The 23,334-nt window shown below is 37.0% G+C and overlaps 1 protein-coding gene across 1 annotated transcript; it reads left to right on the top strand.

Annotated features, from left to right (window-relative positions):
- Positions 1-5,875: 5,875 nt before the first annotated feature.
- On the top strand, positions 5,876-22,937 carry Vmn2r116 (vomeronasal 2, receptor 116). Its single transcript, NM_001104580.1, has 6 exons — positions 5,876-6,072; positions 6,985-7,273; positions 7,675-8,487; positions 9,832-10,059; positions 18,710-18,833; positions 22,018-22,937. Exons 1-6 carry the CDS (start codon positions 5,876-5,878, stop codon positions 22,935-22,937), a joined length of 2,571 nt encoding a protein of 856 aa, NP_001098050.1.
- The last annotated feature ends 397 nt before the right edge of the window (positions 22,938-23,334 follow it).

Below are 23,334 nucleotides of genomic sequence, written 5' to 3' on the forward strand. Positions count from 1 at the left end.
GCTTGACAACACATCTAAAAGCTCTAGAAAAAAAAGGAAGCAAATTCACCCAAGAGGAGTAGACGACAGGAAATAATCAAACTCAGGGGTGAAATCAACCAAGTGGAAACAAAAAGAACTATACAAAGAATTAACCAAACAAGGAGTTGGTTCTTTGAGAAAATCAAGAAGATAGATAAACCCTTAGCTAGACTCACTAGAGGGAACGGGGACAGCATCCTAATTAACAAAATTAGAAATGAAAAGGGAGACATAACAGATCCTGAAGAAAGCCAAAACACCATCAGATCCTTCTACAAATGGCTATACTCAACTAAACTGGAAAACCTGGACGAAATGGAAAATTTTCTAGACAGATACCAGGTACCAAAGTTAAATCAGGATCAAGTTAATGATCTAAACAGTCCCATATCCCCTAAAGAAATAGAAGCAGTCATTAATAGTCTCCCAGCCAAAAAAAGCCCAGGACTAGATGGGTTTAGTGCAGAGTTCTACCAGACCTTCAAAGAAGATCTAATTCCAGTTCTGCACAAACTATTCCACAAGATAGAAGTAGAGGGAACTCTACCCAACATATTCTATGAAGCCACAATTACTCTGATACCTAAACAACAGAAAGATCCAACAAAGATAGAGAACTTCAGACCAATTTCCCTTATGAATATCGATGCAAAAATACCCAATAAAATTCTCGCTAACCGAATCCAAGAACACATTAAAGCAATCATTCATCCTGACCAAGTAGGTATTATTCCAGGGATGCAGGGATGGTTTAATATATGATAATGCATCAATGTAATCCATTATATAAACAAACTCAAAGACAAAAACCACATGATCATCTTGTTAGATGCGGAAAAAGCATTCGACAAGATCCAACACCCATTCATGATAAAAGTCTTGGAAAGATCAGGAATTCAAGGCCCATACCTAAACATGATAAAAGCAATCTACGGCAAACCAGTAGCCAACATCAAAGTAAATGGTGAGAAGCTTGAAACAATCCCACTAAAGTCAGGGACTAGACAAGGCTGCCCACTTTCTCCCTACCTATTCAACATAGTACTTGAAGTCCTAGCCAGAGCAATTCCACAACAAAAGGAGATCAAGGGGATACAAATTGGAAAAGATGAAGTCAAAATATCACTTTTTGCAGATGATATGATAGTACATATAAGTGACCCTAAAAATTCCACCAGAGAATTACTAAACCTGATAAACAGCTACGGTGAAGTAGCTGGATATAAAATAAACTCAAACAAGTCAATGGCCTTTCTCTACACAAAGAATAAACAGGCTGAGAAAGAAATTAGGGAAACAACACCCTTCTCAATAGTCACAAATAATATAAAATATCTTGGCGTGACTCTAACTAAGGAAGTTAAAGATCTGTATGATAAAAACTTCAAGTCTCTGAAGAAAGAAATTAAAGAAGATCTCAGAAGATGGAAAGATCTCCCATGCTTATGGATTGGCAGGATCAACATTGTAAAAATGGCTACTTTGCCAAAAGCAATCTACAGATTCAATGCAATCCCCATCAAAATTCCAACTCAATTCTTCAATGAATTAGAAAGAGCAATCTGCAAATTCATCTGGAATAACAAAAAACCTAAGATAGCAAAAACTCTTCTCAAAGATAAAAGAACCTCTGGTGGAATCACTATGCCTGACCTAAAGCTTTACTACAGAGCAATTGTGGTTAAAAACTGCATGGTACTGGTATAGTGACAGACAAGTGGACCAATGAAATAGAATTGAAGACCCAGAAATGAACCCACACACCTATGGTCACTTGATCTTCGACAAGGGAGCTAAAACCATCCAATGGAAGAAAGACAGCATTTTCAACCTATGGTGCTGGCACAACTAGTTGTTATCATGTAGAAGAATGTGAATCGATCCATTCCTATCTCCTTTTACTAAGGTCAAATCTAAGTGGATCAAGGAACTTCACATAATACCATAGACACTGAAACTTATAGAGGAGTAAGTGGGGAAAAGCCTCAAAGATATGGGCACAGGGGAAAAATTCCTGAATAGAACAGCAATGGCTTGTGCTGTAAGATCGAGGACTGAAAAATGGGACCTCATGAAACTGCAAAGCTTCTGCAAGGCAAAAGACACCGTCAATAAGACAAAAAGGCCACCAACAGATTGGGAAAGGATCTTTACCTATCTTAAATCAGATCAGGGACTAATATCCAATATATATAAAGAACTCAAGAGGGTGGACTCCAGAAAATCAAATAACCCCATTAAAAGATGGGGCTCAGAGCTAAACAAAGAATTATCACCCAAGGAATACCGAATGGCTGAGAAGCACCTGTAAAAATGTTCAACATCCTTAATCATCAGAGAAATGCAAATCAAAACAACCCTGAGATTCCATCTCACACCAGTCAGAATGGCTAAGATCAAAAATTCAGGTGACAGCAGATGCTGGAGAGGATATGGAGAAAGAGGAACACTCCTCCACTGTTGGTGGGATTGAAAGCTTGTACAACCACTCTGGAAATCTGTCTGGAGGTTCCTCAGAAAATTGGACATGGTACTACCGGAGGATCCTGCAATACCTCTCCTGGGCATATATCCAGAAGATGTCCCAACCGGTAAGAAGGATACATGCTCCACTATGTTCATAGCAGCCTTATTTATAATAGCCAGAAGCTGGAAAGAACCCAGATGCCCCTCAACAGAGGAATGGATACAAAAAATGTGGTACATTTACACAATGGAGTACTACTCAGCTATTAAAAAGAATGAATTTATGAAATTCCTAGGCAAATGGTTGGACCTGGAGGGCATCATCCTGAGTCAGGTAACCCAATCACAAAACAACTCAAATGATATGTACTCACTGATAAGTGGATATTAGCCCAGAAACTTAGGATACATAAGATATAAGATACAATTTGCAAAACACATGAAACTCAAGAAGAACGAAGACCAAAGTGTGGACACTTTGCCTCTTCTTAGAATTGAAAATAATCACCCATGGAAGGAGTTACAGAGACAAAGTTTGGAGCTGCGACAAAAGGATGGACCATCTAGAGACTGCCATATCCAGGGATCCATCCCATAATTAGCCTCCAATCAATGATACCATTGCATACACTAGCAAGCGTTTGTTGCAAGGACTGTGATATAGCTGTCTCTTGTGAGACTAGTCCGGGTCCTAGCAAACACAGAAGTGGATGCTCACAGTCAACTATTGGATGGATCATAGGGCCCCCAAGGTAGGTGCTAGAGAAAGTATCCAAGGAGCTAAAGAGATCTGCAACCCTGTAGGTGCAACAACATTATGAACTAACCAGTACCCGGAGCTCTTGACCTTAGCTGCATATGTATCAAAAGATGGCCTAGTCGGTCATCACTGGAAAGAGAGGCCCATTGGTCAGGCAAACTTTATATGCCCCAGTACAGGGGAACACCAGAGCCAAAAAATGGGAATGGGTGGGTAGGGGAGTTGGGGGGGGAGTGTGTGGGGTCTTTTGGGATAGCATTGGAAATGTAATTGAGGAAAATACGTAATAAAAAAATATAAAAAAAAACAAAGACTAGCAATTAATGAAATTATATTAACACGATCAAGGAGCATTAGAAATCAATGAAAAGGAGAGAGAATATATATCCAATTTACAAAGTTAGGAATGAAGGGGGGCTTAATAATAGAAATAGAGAAAATCTAGATAATCATAAAGGCTTACTTTAAAACCTTATTCTCGCCCAAATATAATATCTGAAATATATGGGTATTTTCATCAATACCTACCACTTTCTAAGGGTAAAGAGAGTTAGAATAAAAATTTACACACCGGAATTCTAACCAACAGTGAAATAGAAGAATTCACTAAAATTCTCCCAACTCCTCCGGCCAAAAAAGTGAGACCTAAATAAATTTAGGACAGAATTCTTTGAAAAAATCCAAGATACAACCATCAACGTGATATTATCCCAAACAGAAGAAACAGAAAAGCTATTTCTCAGTTCAGATTATAAGGCTACATTCACTGAAATAACTAAGCCACATAATGAACTCACCAAGAAGGAGATTTACAGAATAATTTTTCTGATGAACCTTGGTACAAAAACACAATGAAATTCTTACAAAGTGAATCTAAGAACCAATCAAAAATATCAATAACATTATCAGGTAGGCTTTACCACAAAAGGCAAGTTACATTCCATATACAAAAGTCAGTAAAAGGATATATGTATGTATTTGTGTGTATATACACACATTTAAACATGAAGTAAGTAGGAGAAGTATTTTTGAGAATTGAAAACACCCAAAGGATATGGGGATGGAGTAGCATGTGAAGCCAGTTTGGAAACTCCTTTACTCTCCTATGGGAAAAAAATTCTTCATCTCATATCTCTCTATATGCATATTTTAGCCTCAGAGGAGGGAGGTTCTAGATCGTGGATGTGGAAATTTTTGATATTTCAACATTTCAAGAAAATTTAGAAAATAAGTAGGTCCTATTTGCTTCATCTTAAATGCCAAATATGACGTACCACAACACAGAACAGAGAGTTGCCTATATTTGTGCTGCTTTAAATCCATTCCATATCCACATAGAATCATCTTACCTCAATTATCAATAAACTCTCCCACTGACAGTACGGGTTCTAAAATATTATGAAGAATAGATGACAAGGAAAACTATATAAGACTATTTTACTCATTAAACACAGGTTCATTTGCCACTTAAGTATTAGTTTAGAAGATACTAATTGTGGGAATTCTTCACAGAACTACTGGAATGTAAAATTAGCAAAATCAATGTAGAAAAGCAAACTTAAACTAGAACAAACAGGTCAAAATACTGTATTGATCTGTGAGAAATTAGGGTCACATTTGAATATCATATTTTAGAAATCAAATAAATATTCAGCTTTTTTTCTTGTTAGTATTCATTGGGAATATGAATGCTAGGACTTATGAAGTTTTGAAATGAGCATAAGGATCAAGCATTCCCTGGAATGGATGAATATTTAAAAATCAAGTGGTCTGAGAGAAGGTCAACTGGGATGTAAATAAATAAAATACTTAAAATTTAACAAATTCATATCAACCTTCATGCTATATATTTTAAAAATAGAATTCTAACTATACAGGGGAATATGCTAAATGTATTGAAAAATTAAGATAAATAATGAATTGAACAAAAATTAAAATCTATAAGAAAAATATGGTTCTATGATGATGTTTTGGATACAGCAGGATTCAGGACATTTCTAGACTGGACATAATTTTTAATTCTCAAGACAATGTAAGTACAGCTTTTGTTTAGATATTCTGTATCTGTCACTGCTGCAGCACTGTCCATACAGCATTCTCAGTGGATATCAAAGGGTCTAAACATGGGGCTGATTTTCCCTCTCTGAAGATTTGTGAACAATGGCTAATGTGTAACCATGACCTCAGATTTTGTGAGGCCTTCCTGAACCATAAATGCATGTCTCATGGTGGATCAACTCAAAGGACATTGATATTATTTAAGGTGTTCACATAAACAGATTTTGAGGCAGTCCTGGGACCAAATTTTCACAAAGTGGAATCTTTCCAGGGACCTTAATTTCCATAAACATGTGTGATGTCAACCATCAAGCTACATCATCCTCATCTGTATTATCAACCAAGTTTATCACATGCACAGTGGACATCAGGTGAAGATCCTCAGGAGAGAGCATCAATGATTCCTCCAGGGGTGAGGAAACACCTGTAGAAAGGAAACATGAATGCATGTGTAGCATCTCCCTGGGACACAGTGTTAATAGTGCATGGGGATATATTGGTACCTGTTTGATTTCCTGATCTGTTTGGTACTTCACAATCAATACTGCCCAGACTCAGAACAGGAAAAATATGTTCACCTTGATTTTCCTCTTCTTGTTCCTGAACATTCCACTTCTTGTGGCTGATTTTATTTCTCCCAGATGCTTTTGGAAAATGAAGCAGAATGAATACAGGGATAGACACCATGGTACAGGATGTATCTTCCTGATTCTTGCAATACAACAGCCTGTGAAGAAAGAGTATTTTAGTCATATATTGAATATACAGTAAGTGCTTTTGTGTTTTCCATGTACAGTCATCATGAATGTTTCCCAAGACTACTGAGGATGAGGAGCAAAGCAAAGCTATGAGGCTTTTGCACGGTGTTTTCAGCCTGCAAAACAAGGAAGAACTTGAAATATTACGAGACTTAATGCTATATTACCACTTTAAATTGACACAGAATATTTTTTCATCAGTATCACATTAACAGGGATGGGAACTTAGCAATAAAACAAATTTAAACCTTTACCTGTCACTTAAATATCTCCCTAGACAATTTCCATTTCATGGGATCCCATGGTATCTTATCAATAGAATGACCATAAATTTTCTATGACTTTATCCTAGGTGTTTAGGCAAATTGCCATATAGAGACTTATGATAGTCCTTCCATCACAGTGTAGTTTCTAGTGCATGTGCTGGGGCCACTAATATTGGAGACATACCTAGTTATACAGAACTTTCATATAGATATTCACTTACTTTCTAAAATTTCGTCCATGTAGTCCCCATTTATGTACAGGTGCTTCATTTAAAAAATGAAGATATTTTTCCACTCTCAAGTGTACATTTTGATCTATACAAATTATTGGCTTTAACAACTTACAAAGTCCAGTTCTTCATTCTCTCCTTAGAACAAGGAAGCAATGGATGGACTCTAAGGGTTCTGTATGTGTTCTTTGAAAAGTGATGTTATTACTAATAGTAGTGACATCTCATTTATGATAGTTGACCTTTCATGAACATTTCAAGGTTTTATGAACTTCCAGCTTCTTTGTCATCTCAACCACATTACACAGATCATTTCAATCTTCATGGGGTGGGGACAATGAAATCCAGTGCAGATTTGTCCATTTATTGACTGCAAATGATATCTGTAAATTGCTGTCAATTATAAACAATATAACCTTTTACAGAACTCACACTGAAAACCACAAGTATGCTCTGGCTTTGGCTTTTTCCATATATGAAATCAACAGGAACCCTGATCTTTTGCCAAATATGTCTCTAATATTTATATTCTCAGCAGACAGTTGTGAATGGGAATCTGAATTGAGTCTCATTCGTTTTGGTTTACAAAATTCTGATAATCTCCCTAATTATTTGTGTGAAGAATTAACCAAATGTATACTGGCCCTTACAAACATGAATTGGGCAACAACTGTGACACTTCATACAATCCTAAGTAACTTCTTGTCTGACCAGGTAAATTTTTATGTGTGTGATTATGTGGTTTCTCTCAATCTCTCTCTCTCTCTCTCTCTCTCTCTCTCTCTCTCTCTCTCTCTCTCTCTCTGTGTGTGTGTGTGTGTGTGTGTGTGTGTGTGTGTGTGTGTGTGTGTGTGTGTGTATGTTTGGAGGCAGGGTGAGAATTCACTCATGAAATCATGTATCTCTAGTGCCAGCATGACCTTACTGGGCCTGAGCAAATATAAGTAGTTCAAGGGTATTATTCACAGACCTGATGGGGCTTCCACATTTCTTTATATGAAATATACATGAGGGAGAGAATAATATTTAGGTAAGATTTTTAGAACTGTGCAGAAAAAAATGTATTTACATGTTCTAAGAATTCATTGTACCTCCTGCTGCTTCCTGTTTTCTAGCTCCTTCATATTACTTATGGAACTTTTCATCCTGCCCTGAGTGATCATGAAAAATTTCCCTATCTACATCAGATGGCCTCTGATCATACATCTCTAGCCCTTGCCCTGGTATCCTTCATAATTCATTTTGGTTGGAACTGGGTAGGGTTGGTCATCTCAGACAGTGATCAAGGTATTCAATTTCTCTCCTATTTGAGAAGAGAGATGGAAAAATATACACTCTGCTTTGCCTTTGTCAACATGATTCCATTAAACATTAATTTATACATGTCAAGAGCTGAAGTGTATTACAACCAAATCATGACATCATCCACAAATGTTGTCATCATTTATGGTGATACAGACAGTACCTTAGCTGTGAGCTTTAGAATGTGGGAATCCCTAGGTATACAGAGACTATGGATCACCACCTCACAGTGGGATGTCAGTCCTAGTATGAAAGACTTTACATTTGGTAACAAATATGGGACTTTTGCCTTTGAACAACACCATAGTGAGATTTCTGGGTTTAAACATTTTGTCCAGACATTGAACTCTGTCAAATGCCCAGATGAATATCTGGTAAAGCTGGAATGGATGCACTTTAACTGCGAGGTCTCAGCCTCTAAATGTAAGACACTGAAGAACTGCTCATCCAATCACTCATTGAAATGGTTAATGGTACATACTTTTGACATGGCCTTTATTGAAGAGAGTTATTACATATACAATGCTGTGTATGCTTTTGCCCATGTACTCCATCAGTTTACTTTTCAAAAGTTTGATAATCTGCCCAAGGACAATGGGAAAGAACACAATTATAGCTGCAAGAAGGTAATGTTTCTACTGTTAGATGATGTTTAGTTATTAATGATATAGTTTTAAGAGAGTATAAATGCCCAAACCAAGTGTGCTAGAAAATGTTTTCAAAAATACAAAGAATTTTCATTGAGCAAGTAAATCTTGATATTAGTATAAAAATCTAATGTTAAGGGAACAGACTATAAGGCATAATCTGTCCATGTATACCTCTGATTTTGTTACAAATTACCTGAATATCATCATACATGTTCTAAAACTGAAAACATACTGAACCCATCCTCATGAGTCCACTCAATAATGAGTCATTGTTCACAAATTCTCAAGTACATTGTAATCATTGTAGGGTATTGTTTTAACTACACATCCAAACTCATGCTGTTCCTACTCTAGGCTAGTGGTACTACTTGGTCCTCTGAGAGTAATTATAGAGAAAATAGTGTTAGAATTCAGCTCACTTCATTTGTGTGTGGTGATGTGAGTGAATGTATATTTCTCACTGCTTATTTGTATGTTTCTCTGTTTCTGTGTATCTGTGTGTATATACATATCTGTGTCTACTACTAGACAAATATAGAGATAGATATATACATATATAGACAGAGGGACAGAGATAGACACAGAGAGAGATGGGTTATTTATAGACATTTTTTTGCCAATCTGTCTATCTGTCTATGGCAATTAGCATAAATTTGTCTGGTTCCTTTTCTTTCTGTATGGTGGATTTTGTCAGAATGTAGATTCCTGTGTATAATTATCAATACATATGTCTGCATGTGCCTGGGTTTTCTGTTTTTCTGTATGTTCTTTCATTTTTTGTCTGTTTGTCTGTATATGAAATCATAAATTTTTCTATGTGTCAATGTCACTCTGTGTGTATGTCAATACATGTCTATGTGATCCTATGAATATTCCTCTGTTCATGGGTTTGTGTGTGTGGGTGTGTAACTGAGTACATGTTTTGTGTGGACCTGTGTCTGTTTGATGTTTTTGATGCATATTCTGTGTCTGTGTGTATGTGTGTTTCTATATGTGTGTTTGGACAGGTATATGTTTGTTTGTGCAAATAAGTGTGTGCTTGTGCTATGTGTGTATCTCTATATGGATGCAAGTGTCTCCGTTTCGTGTGTCTCTATATTTCACATTGCAAATATTGTTAATGTCTACACATATGTTTGTGCTTGATAATGTCTTAGAGAACTACAATAATAGGAACATTATAATTTTGTTCATTCCATGGCTTTCACTGAAATTTTCCCCAGCATATTGCCAATAAAGTTGCCTTTAAGATGAGGTAAGAATTTGTTTTCTTACTTTAAGGAAGAGACTATACTCTATACTATGCTGACTGTCTTTCAGCTGTATTCCTATCTAAGAAAGAACCACTTCATTAACCCTGTTGGGGACAGAGTGAGTATGAACCAAAGAGACAAACTGCAGGAAGAGTATGACATTGTCTACATTTGGAATTTCCCACAGGGCCTTGGACTTAGAGTTAAAATAGGGATGTTTAGTCCATATTTTCCAAATGGTCAACAGGTACATTTATCTGAAGATATGCTAAAGTGGGCAAGAGGAAGTACACAGGTGGGTTCATCCTAATTGTACTAATTTAAATTGAACTTTCAAATGTGTGCTTCCAAACAGCCTTGAATCTGGTGGAGTGAAATTGATTGCCATGTGCAAGACTAATTTGTACCATCCTATACTATGTTTATTTTTTCATGTTTTATGTCACTTTTTAGTAATTCATTGAGGATTTCCAACGTGAATACACCATAGTATTATATCAGAAACTGTTTCATGTCTTTAATGTAAAATTAACTGTTTTAGAAAATAGTTTATATTATTTCCAGTATAGTGAGCAATATGCTACTAGTCCAATTATTACTATGACAGAGTAAGTTCCAGTCTTATGATAAACCCTTTCAATGGATGTTTAAAGACCTTGGTTCTTTGCAAAGATGGAGTAAATGCATCATAACTAGGTCGCCAATTTTTATTATATTGTTTTCAAGCCCACTTAACCACTAGTTCTAAATTTCCTACACCATTACCTAACCATGCATTAATATTTTATGACCAGCTGGGTGTGGTGGCGCACGCCTTTAAGCCCAGCACTCGGGAGGCAGAAGCAGGCGGATTTCTGAGTTCGAGGCCAGCCTGTTTTACAAAGTGAGTTCCAGGACAGCCAGGGCTACACAGAGAAACCCTGTCTCAAAAAACAAAAACAAAAACATGACAAATTTAGATACCCATAAGAAATATACCTTGTCTTTTTCTGTTTCTTTTCTCTGTTGGTATGGTTGTTTTGTCTGTATGTATATCTGTGTAACACCTGCATGTGAAGTATATATGGAAAGCAGAGGAATCATTCAAACCTCAGAGCATTTGCAAGAGCTTCTTGCCACACAGTGGGTGCTGGAAATTAAACATGGTCCTACTCCTGAGTAACAATTGTTCTTGAGAATTTAGTCACATCTACAACCCTGAATCATATCTTGTAAGACACAATGCTCACTAAAGGAAACTTGCCTTGCCCCATCCATTTTTGCATAGGTGATCCAAAAAAAGAAGTCTGTGCAAGTTACATGCTGTATGTGAGGAGAAATTGATAGTAATAAAAATTAATATTTGAGAAATTTTGAAAAATAATATCTCATATGCATGCTAGTTATAACATAGGTATGAATCTCATGGGATTAGTTTTAAAGTTTCATATTCAAACTGCCTACTTTCATTTGAATATCTCCTGTTGCTCTGATAGTGTGAAATTTAAAGTTACTATTCTTTCTCAATGTGATTAAGAGTTCCATTCTTAGGAAAAAGAACATAGGAGCTGAAAATGAAGCTATAGAACTGAGTATCAATTTAGAGGATGGAATTGAAACCTCATTCATTTTCTATATAGACCTCAGTGTATATATGTATATATATATATATATATATATATATATATATATATATATATACAGTGTGTATATATATATATATATAATCTCAATGTGGAATCTAATGAATAAAAATGTGAGGACATCAAGGAAATATTCAAAACGAAATTATAGATTTAAGTGAAAGTATGTTCAATGATATACTAAACAAGGAATCAAAGAATGATTATAAGAATGTAAAAAAAAATGAAATATATGAAGGACAGTAATCACCACTGGGTGGATACAATGAAACTGTGAAATCTTTAATCACTGAGACACTGAGTGTGAAAATGGCAAAGGATTTCACTAAATTATAAAATAATGAAGGAATTTCAAACAAATATATATACCAAATAAATATGTCAATCAATAGTCTCGCATAAGGCATGCTCCAAATTGAGGATTGAAGAAAAAGTCTTAAGAAATAGAAAATTTAAATTATGACAAGGATAAAACAACAAGAAAAATAAAACTCATAGGTGAACAAGGAAGTATGATTAAAAGATCAAATTTAAACCAATGGGAACAAGACAGAGAAGAAGCCACTCTAAGTTTCTATTGTATATCCATTCTATTGCAGCTGTGCATATCCAAAATAATGTAGGAAACATAGACATCTGTCTAGTAGAAACATATAAATGGCAAAGTTTGAAATAGCAAATACTCAGCTTTTGAAATAAAATAGTCCTTGACAATTTTTACCTAAAATTTACTGTGGAAAAAGGAGCATATATGAAAACACAGGAGAAAACCCACGGTCATAGAATATCTCTCTTTTGGTAAGAGCAGGTTCCACCAGCTTCAATCATTTTTAAATGTAGCTTGCTCATTCATTCATTCATTCATTCATTTCCTTTACATACTGATAACCATTTACACACCCTCTTCTACTCCTATTCCTTCTCCTATCCTTCCCCTTCCTCCCATCCACTACTCCTTCTTTCTTTAGAAAAGGGGGCTGCCCCCCCCATAGCAACATGCTTTGGCATATCATATTGCACAACAATTAGGCACAGATTCATGTTCTCTTATTAGGATCAGGAGAAGCAAACTAATAGGGGTAAAGTATCTTAAAGAGAGGCAGCCAAGTAAGATACAGATCTTGGTACTGCTCTTAGGAATCCCTTGAAAAGACCACGCTGTCCACTGGTTAAAAAACTTTATATGCCCTAGTACAGGGGAACGCCAGGGCCAAGAAGTGGGAGTGAGTGGGTAGGGGAGCAAGGCGGAGGGGGGGTATAGGGGACTTTTTGTGATAACATTTGAAATGTAAATGACGAAAATACCTAATTAAAAAAATTTTTTTAAGGTTTAGAATGCCTAGGTCAGTTCCATGCATCATTCATGGTAGTAGGCTCAATCTCTCTGAGCCCTTATGGCAGGTTAGTTGATTATGTAGGCTTTCTTGTGGTTTCCTTTCTCTCTTGCTCCCATGATCTTTCTTTCCCTTCTTCCCCTCTTGTTCAGGATTCCCTAAGTTCAACCTATTGTTTGGGTGGGGATTTCTGCATCTGCTTCCTTCAGTTCCTGACTGATACCTCTCTCATCAAGGACATTTTAGGCTCTTGTCTTCAAGTATAACAGAGTATTATTGCCAGCATCAAGGGTAAGCTTTCTCCTATGGGATGTCTCTTAAGCTGGACCAGTCATTGGTTTTCTATCCAATTATCCTCTGCTCCTTCTTTACTTCCACACATCTTTAGACATGATAAAGTGTAGTTCAAAGGTTTTGTGGATTGTATGTTGTCTAAATCCTCACCCTGGAAAACTTTCCTGGTTCTTGGAGATGGACATTACAGGCTCCCTATCCCCCTTTGCTAAGAGAATTAGCTAAAGTCATCCTCATTTATTTCTAAGAGTTTCGATTTCCTTAGCTTTCTAACTTGAATCACACATGCCACCCCATATTAATAATCTCACAAAATATTCTGTGTGGTAGTCTACACTCACCCTATCACCCTTCTCTTCTCATCCCCACTCCACTCCTTTCATTGCAAAACCCTATTCACCCATGATGTCAATTCTATTTCCCATTGTCAGGGGAATATATCAATTTTACCTTATGCCATCTTTTTTTACTTACCTTTTTTTAGGTTTAGGGATTTTTAGCACACAATTTACATTCTTAAATGAGAAGAATAAAAATTATTATGTCTTTCATAAATTAAGAGATATAATTGCCAATCCAGTTGTGATATCCAGTGAGTTTATTCCTTATAATACCAGAAAAAATAAAAACTTTCATGATGAACACAATTACAATAAGTCATAACTGATTAATGAGCACTAAGATGGACTTTAAAAGAACTCCATCATATATAAAAGTTCAATGAGCACAAGAGGTCAAAATAATATATAAACAACATTTAAATTCTTGAAAGAACAACTACTTAAAATGTGTCAAATAATAAAATTATAACTATGGAACAATAATGAACAAGTAATTTTAGTAATAAGTAAATGTTAGTGGTTATCTCTAATCAAATATCACAGACAATGAGTTTGGTTTAATTTTAGCATATTTTTTATTGATTCTTTTGGAATTTCACATAATGCAGCCTGACCATACTCAGTTCCCAGTTCTTAGATGTCATGCTTCTCCATGACAACCAACCTTCAAAAAAATTAAAATGAATGAGTCCACTTTCTGCTGTGTACATACTCACTGGAGCATGGCAATCCTTCCAGTTCCTGCCCTATAAACAGAACTTAGTTGTTCCCTCCCAAAGCCACTCCAGAAGCTTTGAGTTGAGGACAGCTAACACCAAATTTTTTATCATATATTTTAGGAGGTTTTTTTCTCCCTGTTTAAGTTGATTCTCTTTCTTGGGTGATGGGGGAAAGTAGGGGTGGGGATGCCAGAAGGAATTGTTACATAAGTCTTTCCTGTACCTCCTTAGCATCTATGAATGTACAATCATTCCAATCACTGCAAAAGTAGGTTCGTGGCACTTTAAAAGCACCAAGAACAGAGATAATGGGTATCTACCAGGGTTATACTGTTAGCAGAGAGAAAAACATGTGACCTAAATGCAGTAGAGCTACAAACACAGACAAGGCCTTCTGAGTCAGCACAGCCCATGTATATTAACTTGGTTTCATGCTGCAGTCCAGGTCATGAAAATTTCCACGTTTTTTTTTTTGGGGGGGGGGACAGCGTTAGACACATGCAAATGGCATGAAAGCACACAGAGGCAAGACAGAGCATAAAACATGTGATTATACAAAGAGAAAGAATGGGTCCCAGCATAAATGAACTCCAGAAATGATTTAAAAACATAGAAATTTTGGAACTGAGAATCAAGTTTTTAGTCATAACATGTGCTATGGAAATCAACATAGACATTAATGCAGTGGGACCATGGACCCAGAAATAGCCATCAGGAACAGCACGGTTCCTGACATCCCCCTTGTCTCTTGTGACAGTGAATTTCACTCAGATCAATATGGCTTCATATGACAGTCAAACCCATGAACCACAGCATGACTTAAGGTGACAACCCAGCCTTAGGGCATTCACCTGGCCTTTGGCAGTTTCACAGGTCATAGACATCAATAGAAATCACATTTCCTGCAGTACCTCTGGCCTACACATGAACATTGTGGCAGCAGAAACCACATATATCTGTAGAGACATTACTAAGAACACAAACACAGATATCAGCAAATACTTTGTGTGCCATAGACCTACAAGCCCAGATATGGGGCCTTGGTAGTACTAATGACCTAAACATCATCATGGCTAAATATAACAGCACAGGTGTTATAGTATACTCACATCAATATGACCACTGAGGGAATGATTGGTTTATTAAAAATTGATGTTTTGATTGCTTCATCTTGTAGAGGCTCGAAGCCTCAGAGAAGAGAGGTGATAGAAAGGTGAGACAGGAAATGGAGGGTGGATAGAGTGCTCTTTAGAGAGAAAGGGGAGAGGGTGTGGAGTAGAGTTTGTAGAGAGTAGAATGGGACAGAGCAGAATATTTGAAATGTAAACAAATAAATGAATAACAACAAATAAATAGGCAACAATTTGTGGCATGCCTGGGAGTTTAAAAAAGCAAGAAATTAAAAAAAATCTCTTATATACATGAAGAGAACACATCTGATAAAATGGGGCAGCAACAAAATAATGAAGTAGAACAGAAGAAATAAAATTAGATTACTACCATATTGATCATTATGGACATGCCTGAAATAATTCTTGACCAAACATCTACAAACAGATGTCAACAACATGAGTAAAAATCATTCCTTGTACCCAAACGACTTCATTCCATGAATGCAAGTATGGTTCATCAAATGAATATCAGTTACATGTAAACATCACACAATTAAATTAAAGGATAGAACTATATTTTATACAAATACAATCAGAAAAACTCAATGCAGTCTACCATCATTTCAAAATTTAAAAAAGAATATACAAAAATCAGTCTAGGAAAATAAATGTTGCAGTAATGAAGATTTCTATGTCAAACCTATTGATGATATTGTACTACATGGACAGGAGAATCAAAGAATTTCAATTAAAATGAGAAGTGAGAACAATATTTGTAGTGGCACATGTCTTTAACGTACATTTTGAATTATGAGTAAGGAGTATCTCTCTGCATTTGTGGTCAGTCAGACTTTTGCATTGACTCTACTCAAACCTGGGCTGAAATGGATACTATGCATTAAATGAAGAGCAGGATGTGGACAAGGAAATGCATTTTTAAAACTCATCATAAAAATCGTCTTTAAATTCTTAGTAGTAAAATGAATAAAACATAAATACAGTAAAAGAAGGAAAATCTTGTGCCCTGACCTATAAAGGAAGTTACGGTCTACTAATACTGCAAAGAAGAACCTCTTTTCAACAAAATGAAAAAAGAAAGAGTTGTAGTTAAACATATGTCTGGATAACATAAGAGGAATCTATATATAGTAGACTCTGGGATAGCAATCAGAACCTAACAAAAATGAAGGTTTCAAATTCAGCATGCAGATATTAGAAAAATTCCAATGCAATATGTAGATAGCCATCCCAAGATTCCTTATAAAGCCAAGATTTTTTTTAATTACAGAAACATTTAAATTAACTTTAAGCAATCAAAGTCATCCTAAGGTTTTCACACAGTTTGCAGGCTCTGAAGTCTTTTTACCTCAAAAATACTCCATCTTCCTGCTCACTACACAACTCAGCACCTGCTCATCACAAATGCAGTAGGACTCATCATAGGCTGCTGTTGATGTGTTTCCTCTTAGTTTGTTAAGTTTTGCTGTCTAATGTTGTTGAGGTTATTTTGGTTATATGATATTTGAGGCCTTATTTCCTCTGTTTTTGTATGTCCTTTACTCCTAATTTGCTACAATTTCCTGCTATTAAGCAGTAATTATGAGCAAACTGAGGTGGAAAAGGTCGATTTGACTCATAGGTTACACTCAAGGGAAGAAAAGGCATGGCCCTGGATAATGCAACTGAAACGGAGTCACTCAAGGAACTCTGCTTACTGGCTTGTTCTGTATGACTTCTTTTTTTTTTTTTTTTTTTTTTTTTTTAGTAGCTCATTTACATTTCCAATGCTATACCAACAGTCCCCCATTCCCACCCACCCCCACTCCCCTACCCACCCACTCCCCCTTTGTGGCCCTGTACTGGGGCATATAAAGTTTGCGTGTCCAATGGGCCTCTCTTTCCAGTGATGGCCGACTAGGCCATCTTTTGATACATATGCAGCTAGAGTCAAGAGCTCCGGGGTACTGGTTAGTTCCTAATGTTCCACCTATAGGGTTGCAGATCCCTTTAGCTCCTTGGCTACTTTCTCTAGCTCCTCCATTGGGAGCCCTGTGATCCATCCATTAGCTGACTGTGGGCATCCACTTCTGTGTTTGCTAGGCCCCGGCATAGTCTCACAAGAGACAGCTACATCTGGGTCCTTTCGATAAAAACTTGCTAGTGTATGCAATGGTGTCAGCGTTTGGATGCTGATTATGGGGTGGATCCCTGGATATGGCAGTCTCTACATGGACCATCCTTTCATCTCAGCTCCAAACTTTGTCTCTGTAACTCCTTCCAAGGGTGTTTTGTTCCCACTTCTAAGGAGGGGCATAGTGTCCACACTTCAGTCTTCATTTTTCTTGAGTTTCATGTGTTTAGGAAATTGTATCTTATATCTTGGGTATCCTAAGTTTTGGGCTAATATCCACTTATCAGTGAGTACATATTGTGTGAGTTCCTTTGTGAATGTGTTACCTCACTCAGGATGATGCCCTCCAGGTCCATCCATTTGGCTAGGAATTTCATAAATTCATTCTTTTTAATAGCTGAGTAGTACTCCATTGTGTAGATGTACCACATTTTCTGTATCCATTCCTCTGTTGAGGGGCATCTGGGTTCCTTCCAGCTTCTGGCTATTATAAATAAGGCTGCTATGAACATAGTGGAGCATGTGTCCTTCTTACCAGTTGGGGCATCTTCTGGATATATGCCCAGGAGAGGTATTGCTGGATCCTCCGGTAGTACTATGTCCAATTTTCTGAGGAACCGCCAGACTGATTTCCAGAGTGGTTGCACAAGCCTGCAATCCCACCAACAATGGAGGAGTGTTCCTCTTTCTCCACATCCACGCCAGCATCTGCTGTCACCTGAATTTTTGATCTTAGCCATTCAGACTGGTGTGAGGTGGAATCTCAGGGTTGACTTCTAATGTTCCACTGCCTACAGACAACTCTGCTCCCAATTGGCTTGCCACTCACACCTCAATTAACATTTTTCTATATGCCTCTCATATATGATGACAGACTAATCTGAAGAAGATAATTTCTCAATTATGATTCTCTGTGCCTTTACACTGTATTATGTGCTCGGGTGACAAAAATTAACTAGAATAACCACCTTAAAACCTCTGTTTTGTTCTCACACAGGATGTTATCAGGTTTTCTTCTTGAATTTCAAGTAATTAGGAAACAATTCAACTTTTCCTCATTTTTTCCATATATTGATATGTGTCATCATACAATGCACTAAGTAAGATCTGCTAACTTTTTTGATTTATATAAAATTAGTTTATTGAGCCAGGCGGTGGTGGTGCACACCTTTAATCCCAGCACTTGGGAGGCAGGGGCAGGCGAATTTCTGAGTTCGAAGCCAGCCTGGTCTACAAAGTGAGTTCCAGGACAGCCAGGGCTACACAGAGAAACCCTGTCTCAAAAAAAAAACAAAAAACAAATTAGTTTATTTATATCACATGTTAATATAATATAATCATGGAAGGTGAATGTAAAACTCCTTTTAGCAGCATGTGTCTACTCTTCATTAGGTACCAACTTCTATGTGCAGTGCTGATTGTGGTCCTGGATCTAGAAAATTTCGGATGGATGGAATGGCAGCATGCTGTTTTCATTGCAAACCCTGCCCTGAAAATGAAATTTCTAATGAGACAAGTGAGTATTTCCTGCTGGAATAAGTTCTTCAAAAGGATGGTCATCTTGCTCCCATATCAGAATGCTGAAGTAGTTAAAAATGAAAGTTTAAAAGTAAAATACATCTCTGTCCTAAGTTAGTCATTATACGAATACGGTGACTTAGTATGTCCTTATTAAGAAAAAAAAGTAGAAATTGGCCTGCATCTTTGACACCTAGAAAATTCATTATAGATGGCATACTCTCAAATAATAGTTTTGATAAGGAAACTTAAATGTATGCTACACAGATCTTTTCTAGTAATTAATGCCCTAAAAGTATATGCAGTTCATTAATCTTTAAAGAATTTACTTATTTTGACTTGATGTATATGGTTTTAACTAAGGTCATGCGTACCCTGCATGCACATGGAAGACATAATGATGCACATACTTATGTGCAAACAAACCCAAGTCCTCTGAAGATGAATGAAGAGAGAAAATAATAATTTGTAAAATTATAAAATATTCAAATGAGTATTTTATTCCTAAGGGATGTTTTGCATAAGGAACATTATTTTTTCAAAAGTTCAATGTTATTTGAAATTTAGAAAACTGAGGATCACTCTTGGCACATGATATGAAATTGTGAAGGGTCCTCTAGTCATTACTATTGTACATTGTGCCCATTTAAAATTTTCCACAATAGAACACATTAATATTATTTTTTGTTTGTTTTGTTCGAGTATTTATTAAAGGATTTGTTTTACTTTCAAATGTATTATTTTTTAAATTAATTCATTTTTTACACTTCAGGCTTTGTACCTGCACCCCTGATCCACCTCTGACTGTTCCACATTCCATACCTCCTCCCTACCCCAATTTTACTTGGATGTGCCCATCCCCCACCCCCACCCCACATGATCTCTAAACTCCCTGGGGCATCCAGTCTCTTCCTATTTAGAGAAAAGGACTCAAGCCCGAGGGTCAGAAGAAGGAACAGAAACAGGCAACCTCTGGAAATAGGAAATGGGGGGACCTTCCAGAACGCACCAGAGATCTGAGAGAGTCTCTGGACTCAAAGGGAGGGAGCTTAGATGAAATGCCCAACAGTAGGGAGAGGGAACTTATAGAAGCCACCTCCAGAAGGAAGACGGGACATCAAGTGAGGGATGGGGTTGCCATCCTACAGTCACATCTCTGACTCATATTTGTTCCTGTCTGAAAGAATTACAGGGATGGAAATGGAGTGAGCCTTAGGAAAAGAATGTCCAGTGACAGGACCAAAGTCTAATCCAGCTCAAGGGGAGATCCCAAGTGCTGACACTATTACTGAGGTTATGGAGCACTCACAAAAAAGGACCTAGCATGACTGCCCTTCAAAAGACCCAACAAGCAGCTGAAAGAGTGAGATAGAGATGTTTGTAGCCAACCAATGTACAGAAGCAGCTGACCCCGGATATTGAATTAGGGAAGGCTGAAAGAAGCTGAGGAGCAGGGTGATCCTGTATGAGGACCAGCAGTCTCAATTAACCTGGACCACCGAGATCTATCAAACACTATACCACCAAAGAGGCAGCATACACCAGCGGATATGAGACCCCCAACACACATACAGTAGAGAACTCCCAGCTCTGTGTTCTTTCAGAAATGATGCACATTAATATTGTTTTGTCCTTAAAGGAATTAACCAAAGATTTCAAATGGCATTGGCACTAGCATAGTCCATGTTAGTCGAATAACTATTTAGTTAGAATGAATTAAATACAAATGGCAGGCATGTAGTTTTTCTGGGCTTTTGTGCCAACCTATATAATGGAAGTGAGATCATAAGGGGACTTTATTGCTAGTAAGATTGCTTAGAACTTAAATCCTTTCCCACTATGTGTAAGTTTATCCCCAGAACCCATCAACTAGTAGGAGGTAACCAACTCCTACCAGTTGCTTTGTGATACACAAACAATTCTACATTGAACATATACATAAGTAATTCAATAAGGCTGTTTTGAGACACATGACATTGGTACAGTCAACCAAACTCAAATATTCTCCAAAAGCAATACATTTTGCTCACAACCAAGCTAAATTCTTAGCACTTAAACAAGTAGAATAATAACGGCTCTCCACAAATGCATTGTTCCATATAAAAGACTTCTAACTGTGGAAGTACATTATTTATCCTGTATTGCAATCATTCAATGACTCAGTACAATGGCAATCAGATTTCCTACACACACAATGGTGGGAATTACAAAGCTTTTTATCTTCAGAAATGGATTGCTGCCTTTTTATAAAAAGGCCTATGAATGTGATATTACTACAGTCATAAGAGAACAAAATTGGAATGATTTTTTAAATTATTTTTGAATTTATAAAAATCAATATGTTTGTATAAATTTCAGGTCTCACTCTCACCTTCATGCTTCCTCTATATAAACCCAATCATTCTCAAGTTAATGACACTTCATGTTACTTTTATATGTAAACACACTCATAAATATACATCCATGATACATGATCAAAACAATATAGTAAAATAGACAAAAAAACCTTTGTTGCTTTCATTTCCCTAATAATCATCACCATTAAAGAAAGGGAAAATGTTATTTCATGTAACAGTGACTTTTAATGCATTCAAAAAACCTGTTGTGGGAAATAGCTAGAGCTAGCCCCTGTGCCAGGTGAACTCACTGACTCTGTCTCAGCCTGCAGACTTGCTAGTCTTGCTAGGCCACGTGCCTCCCACCAGGCTAATTCTTGGAAAGGGGCCCCTAAGTTCCTCTCTCTTTCAGGCAATGCCCCACACATCCCTAATTAGCCATATCAAAACATAATTACCGGGAAGAATCAAGACTCTTAATGCTTAATTAATCAATCAGAGTTATGTATCAATAATAACACAATTATATAATGCCAATACAATAATTTCAGATCCAAATGATAATGACAAAGCTTTAACACAATAATTCTAAACTTTTGATAACACCACCTCAGTCTCCATTCTGGTTCCCTCTCTCTGCCTCAGACCCCACTCTGCCTCCTCATCCTCGCTCTGCCTCTCTTCTCCTGTCCAATCACAAGCCTCCAACTGCCCTAATGTGATTAGACAGGGAAAATCCTGCAACACCAAACATATATTGCAGCACTTCTTCTATATGCTGAAATGAAATATCCTGTCAGTAAAATAGCTGAGGCTGCACTAACAATATCTTCATTTCTCCATTAGATGTGGATAATTGTGTCCAGTGTCCAGAGGACCAATATGCTAACACAGAACAGAATCACTGCATTCGTAAAGCTGTTGTATTTCTCAGCTATGAAGAACCACTGGGGGTGGCACTTTCCTTACTCTCCTTGTGCTTCTCTGCATTCACAACTGTGGTTCTTGGGATCTTTGTGAAGCACCACAATACTCCAATTGTTAAGGCCAATAACAGAACTCTCACCTACCTCTTGCTTATCTCACTCATCTTTTGTTTCCTCTGCCCTTTGCTCTTCATTGGCCATCCAAACTCAGCCACCTGCATTCTACAACAACTCACATTTGGAGTTGTATTTACTGTTTCTCTCTCCACTGTCTTGGCTAAAACAATTACTGTAGTTCTGGCATTCAAAATCATAGCCTCCCAAAGAATGATGAAGTACTTTCTAATTTCAGGGGCAATTAACTACATCATTCCCATTTGTATTCTCATCCAAGTTATTGTATGTGCAGTCTGGCTGAGAGCTTCTCCTCCTTCTGTTGATATTGATGCACATTCTGAGCATGGACAGATCATCATTGTATGCCACAAGGGTTCAGTCAATGCATTTTACTGTGTTCTGGGATACTTGGCTATCCTGGCCTTTGGGAGCTTCACTCTGGCTTTCCTTTCCAGAAACCTTCCTGGTGCCTTTAATGAAGCCAAATCCATAACATTCAGCATGCTGGTGTTCTGCAGTGTCTGGGTTACTTTCATCCCTGTTTACCATAGCACCAAAGGCAAGGTCATGGTGGCTGTGGAGATCTTTTCCACTTTGGCTTCCAGTGCAGGGATGCTGGGATGCATCTTTGTCCCTAAATGTTACACAATATTGTTTAGACAAGACCAAAATTCTCTTGAAATGATCAGGGTGAAATCATCTTCCAATGTTCATGTTTCATAAATTCTGAAAGACAAATAGATGTTTCATAATCACCAAATATTGGATTATATTGCCATAACTATCTGGTTTTGGAATAACTCTCACTGTTTCCTCTAATGATATTGCCTAGCAATAACATGTCTGCTGATATTTCCATTGACCCTATATTCTTCCACAATGTTCAAAAAAACAATCTTCCTTTGACAGAAAGAGATAGTAGAATCCTGATCCATTCTAAGAGTTACGGGAGTACTTCTAGGAACATAGAAGAAAGAGGAATATTTTTATCCACAGGTTGTTAGAATATTTCCAAAAATTGGATTGATGTCTCTTTTGGGTTGCATATGTAACTGAAGCTATATTTGCACATTATAAGAATAACAACAGAGGAAAAGATTTTTAAAAATATGGTATATTT

This window comes from Mus musculus, chromosome 17, assembly GCF_000001635.26.
Source record: "Mus musculus strain C57BL/6J chromosome 17, GRCm38.p6 C57BL/6J".
In the NCBI taxonomy this organism is placed as follows: domain Eukaryota; kingdom Metazoa; phylum Chordata; class Mammalia; order Rodentia; family Muridae; genus Mus; species Mus musculus.